This window comes from Raphanus sativus, chromosome 5 (genome assembly GCF_000801105.2).
Source record: "Raphanus sativus cultivar WK10039 chromosome 5, ASM80110v3, whole genome shotgun sequence".
In the NCBI taxonomy this organism is placed as follows: domain Eukaryota; kingdom Viridiplantae; phylum Streptophyta; class Magnoliopsida; order Brassicales; family Brassicaceae; genus Raphanus; species Raphanus sativus.
Genome location: NC_079515.1, coordinates 2,878,303 through 2,890,625, shown reverse-complemented (window position 1 = coordinate 2,890,625; position 12,323 = coordinate 2,878,303). Strand labels below are relative to the sequence as shown.

The 12,323-nt window shown below is 36.7% G+C and overlaps 3 protein-coding genes across 3 annotated transcripts; 1 reads left to right on the top strand and 2 right to left on the bottom strand.

Annotated features, from left to right (window-relative positions):
* Positions 1 to 3,143: 3,143 nt before the first annotated feature.
* On the top strand, positions 3,144 to 4,488 carry LOC108859315 (thymidine kinase a). Its single transcript, XM_018633204.2, has 4 exons — positions 3,144 to 3,483; positions 3,567 to 3,711; positions 3,827 to 3,948; positions 4,024 to 4,488. Exons 1-4 carry the CDS (start codon positions 3,344 to 3,346, stop codon positions 4,298 to 4,300), a joined length of 684 nt encoding a protein of 227 aa, XP_018488706.2. The 5' UTR covers positions 3,144 to 3,343; the 3' UTR covers positions 4,301 to 4,488.
* A 598-nt stretch (positions 4,489 to 5,086) lies between these two features.
* Positions 5,087 to 6,813, bottom strand: LOC108856486 (uncharacterized). Its single transcript, XM_018630296.2, has one exon. It carries the CDS (start codon positions 6,698 to 6,700, stop codon positions 5,237 to 5,239), a length of 1,464 nt encoding a protein of 487 aa, XP_018485798.2. The 5' UTR covers positions 6,701 to 6,813; the 3' UTR covers positions 5,087 to 5,236.
* A 240-nt stretch (positions 6,814 to 7,053) lies between these two features.
* LOC108856620 (heat shock protein 90-6, mitochondrial) lies at positions 7,054 to 11,900 on the bottom strand. The gene is made up of 20 exons (XM_018630468.2): positions 11,711 to 11,900; positions 11,295 to 11,498; positions 11,091 to 11,164; positions 10,871 to 10,996; positions 10,684 to 10,777; positions 10,490 to 10,573; positions 10,251 to 10,394; positions 10,043 to 10,156; positions 9,834 to 9,893; positions 9,622 to 9,696; positions 9,432 to 9,536; positions 9,143 to 9,283; positions 8,953 to 9,045; positions 8,764 to 8,841; positions 8,417 to 8,671; positions 8,224 to 8,326; positions 7,962 to 8,136; positions 7,773 to 7,881; positions 7,585 to 7,674; positions 7,054 to 7,490 (listed from the first exon to the last, which is right to left on the bottom strand). Exons 1-20 carry the CDS (start codon positions 11,825 to 11,827, stop codon positions 7,323 to 7,325), a joined length of 2,409 nt encoding a protein of 802 aa, XP_018485970.1. The 5' UTR covers positions 11,828 to 11,900; the 3' UTR covers positions 7,054 to 7,322.
* Between the last annotated feature and the right edge of the window lie 423 nt (positions 11,901 to 12,323).

Below are 12,323 nucleotides of genomic sequence, written 5' to 3'. Positions count from 1 at the left end.
TTTAAATTTGTATGTTTATTTAATTTATCATAAAATAATCTTTATGATTAATATCTTTGTTGATTTATTATTGAATTTTACATAGAGATTACACTTTTACAAATATTAATTATTTAATTTGATCAATTTTATCGGATAATTTACCAATTACAAAAAACATTAGTGAAACTGTGATCTATTGTACACGTTATGATGTAGATAAAGAATCTATTAAAAGATTCATTTACGGTTTAAATATAGGCGTTACCAACTATTCTTTCAAATCAAAGAATATTTTCAACCTTGATCCTCACGGTTTAAATATAAGCGTTACCGACTATTAATTTTAATAACTTCAGAAAAATACAAAAAAAAAATCTTTTTTTAAATATGATTTTGGTGGAAAAATATGAATGACAAAACTTTTAACGATAAGAATTGGAATGCAAAAGAGATATTATAGATAGTAAAAATAGAAGAAAATGGTGGAAACACACACACAAATTAACGAACAGAAAGAGGTTCAGAGGTTCATTTCTCTCCCATTGTCGATGGGATTGATGCTCGAGCTTGGAAGGAAATCCATCACTTTCCTATGAGAAGAAAGAAAAAGACTAATGTTATCCATAAACCCAGTTACAAAAAAATATATAACAATAAATCCGTCTTATATGTATTTCATACACATAGAGGAAGCACCGATTAGAACATCCAATTTAAAAAGTCATATTTTGAATTTTTTTATTAAATATTTATAATTATACAAAAAATATATATATATATTCTCTCCGTTTCTTAAAGAGTGTCGTTGTGACATTTTTCACAGAGGTTAAGAAAGTTGTTGAAATATATGTAAATTGTAATTAATTATACCTCTATGACCAATAGTATTTTAGATAAATAAAATTATTTATAAAATCAATGCAGTTTACAATTAATTTTCAGCTGAAAATTAGTATAATTTACATTAAAATTGTAAAGTGACACTCTTTGTATAACAAGAAAATGAGCTTAGAGTGACACTTGTTATGAAACAGAGGGAGTATTACTTATGATAATTATTAGCTAGTGACAAAATCTAATACTCTTAGAAATCAGTGCAATTAATGATTCTTTAATTTGTTTAGTTGTTTTTTATTATCCTCATACCATATTTATTAATAAAAATTATACAAACAAAACTAATGTTTTTACAAATATTATTATTATTATTAAATATAAATTATGCTTACATATAAACTTTAATAAAATTTATAATATAAGTAAAATTTATAAAATATAAGTACATTTAATAAAATATAAGTTATTATATAAAATTTTAGTAAAATATCATTTCTAAATGTGAGATTTTGTATTAACAATTGATTTTAGTAAATTATGATTGATTATGATGAAAATGTTAGTGATAATATTAATAAATATTATTATACAATTAATTTTATAACATTTTAATAACTATTAATGCAGTTGAATTGGTTAAAAAGTTAATGTGATATTTTATAGTATGCTATATATATTTATATGTAATTATTAGAAAAATGTAAAAATATGTTGTTAAAAATTTGCTTAGGATATCTAAACATTATACCAGCACTGCTCATACACATAATATATGCAGAATTTGAATTTTAGATTTACACGATGACTCGATCAAATGTCTATTTCGAGAAGGTCATTTTGGATCGTTGGTTTGAGAAGCTTACAACCTCACTGCATTTGGCTTACATTAAATTATTACATTCTCAATCGATTTATCAAGTAAGTGTTCTTGATCATGGTTTCTTATTATCTACATAACATATATATTAATAAAAGTTATACAAACAAAACTAATGTTTTTACAAATATTATTATTAAATAAATATAAATTATGTTTACATATAAATTTACAAAATATAAATAAAAGTTAATAAATATAAGTAAAAATTATATAAATTTAAGTAAAATATCATTTTAAATGTGAAATTTTTTATTAACAATTTATTTTAGTAAATTATGATTTATTATGATGAAAATGTTAGTGATAATATTAATAATTTTTTTTTGAAGATAATATTAATAATTATTATTATACAGTTAATTTTATAATCTTTATAATAACTATCAATGCAGTTGAATTAGTTAAAAAGTTAATGCGATATTTTATATAAATATATAATTATTAGAAAAATGTAAAAATATGTTGTTAAAAATTTGCTTAGGATATCTAAATATTATACCAGCACTGCTCATACACATAATATATGCAAAATTTGAAGTTTAGATTTACATGATGAATATAGCAAAAGACTATTCTAATCTAGTGATAGTCTGTGACAGGAAATATCATATAGCTATCCGGTTTGGTCTAATCGGTCTGGTTCTAGTTTCATTATCTCAATTTATGTTAACCGGTTGGTCGGTTTATCGGTTTACTAAACATTATTTGTAAGCGCTTATCCCTTTGGGAATCATTAATCAATCAAACAAAATATCAACTTTCCAATCTCTCTACGTTTCATCACCATCTTTATCATCCATCATCGAATCTGGTTTCTTCGGAGTGATCCTTCACTCTCTTGGTCTTGATTCACCTTATCTTCGATCCTCGGTGGATTCTAGATAGGGATTTATCGTTACATCAGAAATCATGTCTCAGTGCCAACATATTAATCGTTGTTCACCAGTCACCACACACTTTAAGGAATTCAACCAATACAAACTTTTCTTCTCGTGTTTCAATTCTAAGCAGATCTTAAGGGAAGGTGTTCAAAAAAAAGCAGATCCTAAGGAAAATAAATACAAAAACAAGCTCGAAATCAGCTAAACAACCTTAGATTTTGTTGATTTAACTCACCATTTCCATCAGTTAGTTATCTGTAGATAGATTTTAGTTTAATGCATTCTGTTAAGAAATTATATATTCTTATTTTACTTTTGTGATATATAAAATTATCACCACGACCTAAGAAAATGAAAAGTTTAACCTAATAACGTAGTTAGCGCAAAATGAAACACTTAACATGTTTACCTTAGGGCCAATAAAAGCCTAGGAAATTTTGGGCTTCAGCCCACATTTAAATAAAACTGATAACGATATTTTCAAACGTATTCTTGTCATTTTCATATAAATATTCAAAAGTCCATGTGGTTCGGCTTTATGAAAAAAGACTCCCTCCAAAAAATGGTTTTCCCTCCAAAAGAAAATGTGGAATATTTCAAAACCCTTACCTTTGACAAATCTTCTCCCACAATTCTCTTCCTTTCTTCAACCTCTGCGTATATCTGTTATATATACCCACCATCGACAAGCAGCTATTCATCATCGCTAACTAAAACCAAAACCGAGTTTTTAAGCCTTACCCACTCACGATCTTCTCTGCTTATGGCGACCCTCAAAGCTTCCCTTGTCGCCGATGACGGACATCTCGGATCCGGTGCAATTCACGTCATCACGGGTCCTATGTTTTCTGGGAAATCCACCTCTCTCCTCCGCCGAATCAAGTCAGAGATCAACCTCGGAAGGTAAACACAATTGTAACCTAACCATCTCAGATCTTTGATCTATCAGTTGATCTAATTTCTTTTTTCGAATTTGGTTAATGTAGAAGTGTCGCGATGCTGAAATCGAGCAAGGATACGAGATACGCCAAGGATTCGGTTGTGACGCATGATGGAATTGGATTCCCTTGCTGGGCTCTTCCAGATCTCATGTCTTTTCCTCAGAAATTCGGACAAGATGCTTACGACAAGGTAAAAGCTTGTCTTTTTGTCTTCTTGTGGGCAATTGTTGTCTTATTGTGTTTTTTTTATTTAATTTTATTGTGTTTTTTAATTTAATTTTAATTAAAAAAAATGAAAATGGCAGCTTGATGTGATTGGTATTGACGAAGCTCAGTTCTTTGGAGATCTTTATGAGTTTTGCTGCAAAGTCGCTGATGATGATGGCAAAACTGTTATCGTTGCAGGCCTTGATGGTGACTATCTTAGGTAGGTGCTTTGTTTTAACAAATTTTGTTGAACAGTAATTTGAATTTGTTTTTTTTTTGTTTGGCTAAAATGCAGAAGGAGGTTTGGTGCTTTACTTGATATTATACCAATAGCTGATTCTGTGACGAAACTAACTGCGAGGTGTGAGGTTTGTGGACAGAAAGGTTTCTTCACTCTGAGGAAGACTTGTGACACCAGAACCGAGCTGATCGGTGGAGCTGATGTCTATATGCCAGTTTGTCGTAAGCATTACATCAACAATCAAATTGTTAACAAAGCTTCGAAGAAAGTGTTGGATTCTGACAAGGCAAGAGCTGAATCCTGTGTGGAGACAGATGCTGCTATGGTCTAATTATGAATCACTGTGGAACCAGTAACATATATAGTATAGTGAGATTCTGTTTTTTTTTTTCATTTCCTGTGTGTTTTTGTTTTACTTGTCTGAGTTTACTGTTCTCATCGTTGTCTTTGAAAAACACTTGTGATGCTGCTTATTGTATAGAACTATATTTGATTTTAAAGGTTTCTCTGAAGCTAGCTTCTGATCTGTGTATATGTATCATGCATAGTCGATATACCAGTTTCCCTAGGGATACTTGAAAGTTGAAACAACCTTTATTATAAGGGTCATGCTCATGATTGAAAGAATGGTTGATTTGTCTGTCATGTTCTTTCATGAGTGAAAGAAAGACACCTCTATGGAGTAAGATGGCTGGGTGTAGGGCATCTCGAGCTCCCAAGACTGTCAGACAAGTCCACACAGATTGTGAACCTGAATAACTCAAAACCACTCTTCAAATAGTCTTCAGAACAACGCTAAAGATCCTGACATTTCAGGCTATTTCATGTTTGCAGTGAAGAGCGAGGCTTGTTACAGGCTGCCATATCTACTGACTTCAGTGTAAAGAAGATACACTAACATAAATGCATAATAAACATAAAGCACGTGGAGAATGCGAAAGCTTAAGAGAGTAATCATGAGCATGTAACACACAAATGGGTGCTGATATAAAAAGAGTAACCCCAGAATTCAAGTAAGGATATCATGATGATGTTATAATAATGAAGATGGGTAAGTGATGAATAGCATGAGGCAGAAAAGGACCTACTAAGAAAAAAAAAATGTTGAACTCAAAACTACAAATGCAAACGTAGATGGTATTCCATTTGAAAAGATTCAACAGCACTTAGCACAAAAGCTTATTTAGTACAAGAAGAAGCATCTTTGTTTGCCTCTATCAGCACCAACGTATTAAAACATCATATAAGTTTTACAACATTAGCACAATCAAGGCGACCTTGAGCCCGGGGTAATCCTATCTTTACCAAATCTAGACACACTCTTAGGAGTCACAGCACCAGGACTCGCTCCACGATAACTCGCGCGAAGGCTCTCATCAACAGCACCAGAAGACTTCCTTATCGTCCGTCTGAAAAACTTCTTAGCAGCGGGGGAAAGCATAGTCCTAACGTTCGGACTCGCGCTTCCGCGAGGAGACGGCAACGGAGGCTTCTTAAACATACTGTTCGACCTCTCTCTCAGCTTCCTCGACGCGTCCCTCGACAAAGAATGCGCCCTCACGTCCCTCGCAGGCGCGGACGGAACATTGTAGCGAGGTCCATCAGCGCTGCCGCCGATATCTATAGGCGTATCCTCAGGATCTAACCGCATAGGTGTCCCCTCGATCTCACCCCATGTAACAAAAGGCGATTCATCTAAACCAGGTGCAGGAGATGGAGTTCTAACAAAACTATACCCGTTGTCTCCTCTCTTATCCGACTCCACGTAGAAACGATTCGGAGTCTTCCTCAGATCATCAAGATCATACCTCTTGGAGGTGTCTCTCTCCCTAACACGCATAGGAGAAGAGCCTGCGATAGGAGTGTAGAGAATCTCCAACGAACCATCCTCCCTCGGCCTATAATCAACCGTCTTCCCATGAAAACGAGTGTTCCCCTTAACAATCTCCTTGGTCAGCCCAGCTAACCTCACAGCCCTCTCCTCCTCAGTCAACGGCGCCTCGCCGCGATCGGCTGGATGGTACATTAGAAGATTCTTCGCCGTATACTTCCACCCTACTAAAGTACTCGTTGGTTGATAAGAAGTACCGTAACCATCAGTGATCCTATCTCTCTTCGCATCCTCAACCACATCACCACCTTGTTCAAGAAGATACCCATACTTCTCCTTCTTCCTCTTATTCACCTTCTCCAATATCTTAGAAAAGCTATCGTTATCCTCGCTTGTATACCTCCTAAAGAACTCATCTAACGACATATTAATATCTACATCTTCATCACCATCATCAGAAACTACTACTTGTTCTTCGACCTCTCTAGGGGTTTTACCATCGAACTCATCTAAAGGAGTGAAATTTCTCAAGAAAGTAGAACCAGGTGTTTGAGTTTTATTACCACCCTCCGTGTCCCCACCATGATTAGCTTTCTTCCCACGCCTCCTCTCGATGATCTTCAACTGCGCGTCTCGGATCTGAACCGGGTCGCGGGTTTTCACCGCCTGGATCCAGTCGAGGCGGTCCCTGAGCTTGGGTATGTCCGGGAAGTAATCGCGCTCGATGATCTTCTCGATCGCTGCGACGTAAGCGTCTTCGTCCAGGACTCGAATCCGTTTTCTAGGGTTCCGGGGTGTGATCTTCGAGGAGGAGGAGGAGATCCGGTGACCATCATCGGAGCAAGAAGACGGTGACGGAGATGATAGATGACGTGGTGAATGGCCGGGAGATAGAAACATCTCGAATCAGAAGACAAAACTACGATTTTTCGAATTTCGGATTTGGAAATTCGGACGCTAGGGTTTGGTTCAGGTTCAGACAGGGAAACACAATGATGGCAGATGATTATGAATGTATCGGTCGAGGATTATCAATTCCATTTATACGCGTTTAAGTTCCAAGATATTAAATTTTGCCCCAAATATTTTGGTTTTATCTACTTTTAACCCCGTAAGTAAGACAAATCGTATTTACAACCAGTTGATTAGGATCTTATCGCAAATAATATCTTTTCTAAAAAAATTTTTTTTAACACAACGCCCCAGTATTTACTATACCATCACCTGTAGTGCCACACGGTTTAATTCCTTGCAGTAAAACCCCAATTTTTTTATTTAAACAGAAAAGATTTGTCCTCTCGAGTCAGTTAACGCTAATTAGGTTATTAGGGAAAACTCAACAGCAAGCTCAACATTCTCAATCTGTCCAACAATAGCTAGAGAATAATACCATTGGCTTATTGCCTATTGATGCTAAAATGTAAAACTCTAGAGTTCTTATACTGCTGCTACTAAAAGAAAAAGAATATGCTGGTATGAGAAACTGAGAATCGTTGCAGGACAGGGGACATTAGGCTTCTGTTCATTTCTTCCCATCTACTTCCACTGGCTCAACCACTTCAGCTTCTAAGAGTTCTGCATTGTGAGAATGTGCCATATGCTGCTGAACCTCGGGGCTTGACCATTTCCCGGAAAGAGCAATACCCATCATCTCATATATCTTCCCGCCGAGCTCTGCTGGATTCTCAGGCTGTATGTATTCACAGACGACAACCAATATTTTTTTACTAATCTTCTCAAAGTTGGAAAGAATGAGTTAATATAGAATGCAAGTAGAGGCTTACCGTGAACCCACTAGAAACCAGTGCTGCATCATACATAAGATCTATGGCTCTCATGGCATCTTCATCATTTGGGTTACTCCTGTAAGCAGCCTGTTGGTTGAAAAAAACAATCAAGTTAATATTACATAAGCAGCTCATACATTTTATTTTAGTAGCCAAGACCAAGTGATGATGACTGGTGACTTCACATTTATGCTCTTGATAATCGAGTGTTCAGGATTGATCTCAAACACTCTTCTCCCCTTCATGAACTCTAGGCTTGTTGTGTCACCACCAGCTGATTGTGCCTTCATTAGCCTGTCGAAATCAAATATTCTCTGTTAGTTCACCAGGAAAAAACAAGGAACAAAACAAGTTCTTACTTCGTTAGATCTTACCTCTCCATGTTGGCTGACCAACCAAATTTACCAGAAACAAGAACACAGGGAGATGAACTCAGACGGCTCGAAATTTGAACTCTGGCAACCTTATCACCCAATCGTTTCTTTATCCAATCACAAGTCTGCCCAAACTCCTTTTTCACAGCTGCTTCTTTCTCCTCGTTCTTGTCTCCTGTCAATACAAGATCACAGCCGGAAGGTGTTATTATGCGATGAAGTGGGACTATACAATTTCAAGGGTATCGCATTGAACACTTGCCGAGGTCTAAGTCTTCCTTGCTGATGTCAATGAAGTCCTTATCCTTGTAAGATTTTAAGCTCTGTATGGCAACTTCATCAATGGGTTCTACCAGATATAGTACCTATAATCACACAAAACAGAAAAATATCAATCACCTCAGGATTAACTCAGAGTAATAGGAGTATCTGCAAGTAAGTACAGCAAGTGTCACCTCAAGTTCCTTCTCCATAAGCTTCTCGAGGAAAGGAGCATTCTTAGCACTTGTAACGCTGTCGGAAGCAATGTAGTATATAGCTTTTTGTTCAGCTTTCATATTCTCGACGTATTCATCCAAACTGATCATGTAATCCTCACTCTGGGAGGAGAAAAATCGAAGCAAGGGAGCTATACGCTTGTGGTTCTCGCGGTCCTCGATGCATCCCAGTTTTAGATGTTTTCCGAAATTATCCCAAAACTTTTCATAGTCCTGTTTTAAGTAAACAGGGTAACAGTGTCATTCTCATTCAGACAAATGAAGAGACAAAAGGCAAGTAGAAGGGATCAAGAGTTGAAGCATACTTCTCTGTTTTCACTCAAGGAAATTCCCAAAATCATATCAAAAGCTTTCTTCACCAGACGTTTCTTCATGATACGCACCTTTGAGACACAATACAAAAACGTAAGCTTACCAATACATGACCCCTTATACCAAAAAAATTAGAACATATATCTCGAAGGCTTTGTGTAAAAATAGATATTAGCTCTTACAATGCGGCTTTCTTGAAGAATCTCACGGGACACATTAAGTGGGAGGTCGTGTGAATCCACAACACCCTTAATAAAGCTCAAGTACCTAGGAAACTGCTCAGAAAGCACCAAACACCACGAAAGTGGATATCAATACAAAATAGAAAGACAGGTATCTTGAAATACCACGCCAAGGGAAACTTCTTCTCACCAGCTCCCCGTCAAAATCGTCTGAAATGAAAACTCGTTTTACGTAGAGCCTTATGTTCTTTGTCTTTTGATTAACCACGTCATCCTTCCCCGTTAGTGAGACAGGTGGCACGTAAAGGATGGACCTAAACTCGACCTCACCCTGCATTAAGAACAATATAAGTAAGAGAATCTAAGAAATAATCTGTCATTAGTGGTAACAATGTAGCGTCAACAGATACAAAGCATAATCCGCTTTGGCTGTTTAATAAAGATACATTACTTTAACAGACGTTTAATCTCAATCGTACCTCTGTAGTGAAGTGAGATGATGCCAACGGGTCCAAATACTCGTTGAAAGTGTTTCTATAAAACTCATTGTACTCCTCTGTCGTCACCTCCTTAGAGTTCCGGAGCTGCAGTAAATAGACTCAAACTCTTGAACTGTTTCCATATTTTGTTGATTCTGAGTGAACATGAACTACATCAAGCAGTCCTTACCCAAATTGGCTGCGTTTCATTAGTAAGCTCCCAATCCCAGTATCTTTCGATAACCTTCTTGGTCTTCTTTTTTCTCTGTTTAAGTTAAAAAAAGGACATAAGCTCTAAGCCAACTAGCCACGCACATCTAGCAATTATCTGATTCTGATCAAACAGTTTCTCTGATGCTAATCAAGATAAAATCAGAAAAAGGAAACGATAAACAAGTATACCTCCATTTGGTCATCCTGGTCGTCTTTTTTGGACTCAACTGGATCATCATCAACCTCAACCTGAATAAGAGAACACCAAACAAATTAAAAATCTTAATTTTCTTTTTTTCTGACACGGAAATCTATATATTATTTTCCCTTGTAGACAGAGCAACTTGGGCATTAATGCCATGTATACGTGCATACAAATGCCATCATGTTGATCATACCTCTTTTGTGTACCCTTTCTCCTGCCATGTGTATATAGGGAACGAAACAAATTGAGAATAGTTTTTCACGAGCTTCTGAATCCGCTCTGGATCTGCAAATCCTTTGTCATCCCGCTACATTAGGAACCGCGAAGAAAAAAAAAAGTTTAGGATGACGGAACGTATACTTGCATTGAGATACAGAAAGAAAAACAAAAGCATAACGAACCTTTAGATGCAAAGCAATACGTGTTCCTCTAGGAATGATTAACTGAGGATCAGTCTCTTCCTTAATAGTGTAACTGCTTGAATCTGCTTCTCCTTCCCATACATATTGCTTATCAGACTTCGGGCTCTTCGTTGACACCGTAACCTTCAAAAAATAGATAATTAACACATTAATAAGTTAATGGAGAGGTGAGCATAAAAATGATCAGAGTAGACCGAGATGACAGAATAAGAACTTACCCGATCTGCAACCAAGAATGCTGAATAGAACCCCACACCGAATTGACCAATTAAATTGTTGTCACCACCTGCATCCTTGTTATCCTGAAATCATTACAACAATGCTTAGTTGATCTAGCGACTCCCTGAAAGAAAAAAAAAAGATTTTCGGAAATAGTAGAAATGTAGAGTCAGAGGAACCAGTAGAGGAGGACCTTTAAAGCTTTCAGGAACTTGGCAGTTCCACTTTGAGCAATAGTCCCAAGGCAGTCAACTAATTCTTGTCGTGTCATACCGATACCTGAATCACTGACAAAACACAGATAATAATGTTAACTCTCTACTCACCACTGCTCAAAACGAAATTTGCACTTTTCAAAAGCAGAAACCATTATGACTTACGTGAGAGTAATTACTCCGTTCTCCTTATCTGCATAGATGCGTATATCAAGATCAGCGGCATCCTTTGAGAGCTCGGGGTTCGTAACGCTCAAGTAACGCAATTTATCCAATGCGTCACTAGCATTGCTGTTGGAGAAAAAAAAACAAATAAATGTAGATTGTTAAAAACGAAACAGAAGAACTCAAAAAAAAGAGAGTATAAATCAGGACAGAAAGATACCTGATAAGCTCCCGAAGAAACACCTCCTTGTTGCTGTACAGACTGTTAACGATGAGGTCCATGAGGCGACTAACCTGTCAAACATAGAGCAGAAACACACATAATTAATCACAAGAATGATAAAAGAATCATTATTGTATTAAACATGAGTAACACACAGAACGGATCAGAAAATAATCAATTTTTTTTAAACAATGAACGTACTTCAGCTTGATATTCAAATTTCTCAGCCGGTGGAGGAGCTTGAGAGGCAGAGTCTGATGCTGCTGCGGCACTGGATTCGTTCCGGTATGATCCAATAAACCAATTGGTTTTCATGTTCAAATGAGACAAGGACTCGCCTTTCTTACATTTCCCATTGGTTAAGGATGAGTACCATCTCGGTTCACGCTCACCTCTTCTCGAATCCTGAGACCAGGAAAATAAAAAAAAATGAATTAGAAACAACATCGTGAGTAATCCAATCACTCTAATTTTGTTTTGCCTAATACTCTTTTTTTTTTAATGTTACACATTGCATCTAAGGTGTTCGTGATAATTATGTGATCATACGAAAAGCCAATTTGGCTATATAGCTTCAGAAAGCAACGAATAAAGGAGGGCAGGGTGAGGGTTGATACCGTGATAGTTGATGGGGAAGAGCGGGAGATGGAAGTGGCGGCGGCGGAAGAGACGCGGAAGCTTCTGTCGCCGGAGCGTAAGAAGGTAGAGACGGAACGCTTCGAGAGCCTGAGCATATTCGCAGCTTCTTAGAAACGATGATTCTGATATGCGGACGGTAGCAGCAGCACTGTGAGAGGAGGTTTTAGTAGGGTTCTTTGGGCCAAAGGCGAAGCTTCTGGATGTTAAAAGGGTAGTGGTTACGGTAGGTTAATTTCAAAAATTTACATTTTACAAACCAAAATCGAGTTTAAGACATCGAACCCGGTCCGCGTGTGTGAACCGGTTTGGGTTTTTAACAAGCCCCATACGCCAATGAGCTTTGGACCTGATAATTTGGATGATCCGGTTTTGGCTAGTATACGAAAATGAAGCAGAGATATAAAGAAAAGACACCAATATCCAAACGATACCACAACAAAAACATATAACAACACTCGTGAAAAGGTGATATGCCAGGCTCCAGCTGCGATGATTTCCAACCAAGAGGACATATACACCATCGGTTGATTTAGACCATATGAACATGACTCCATATCAACATTGAGGTGAATGAGGCCAGGAATGTAGGGT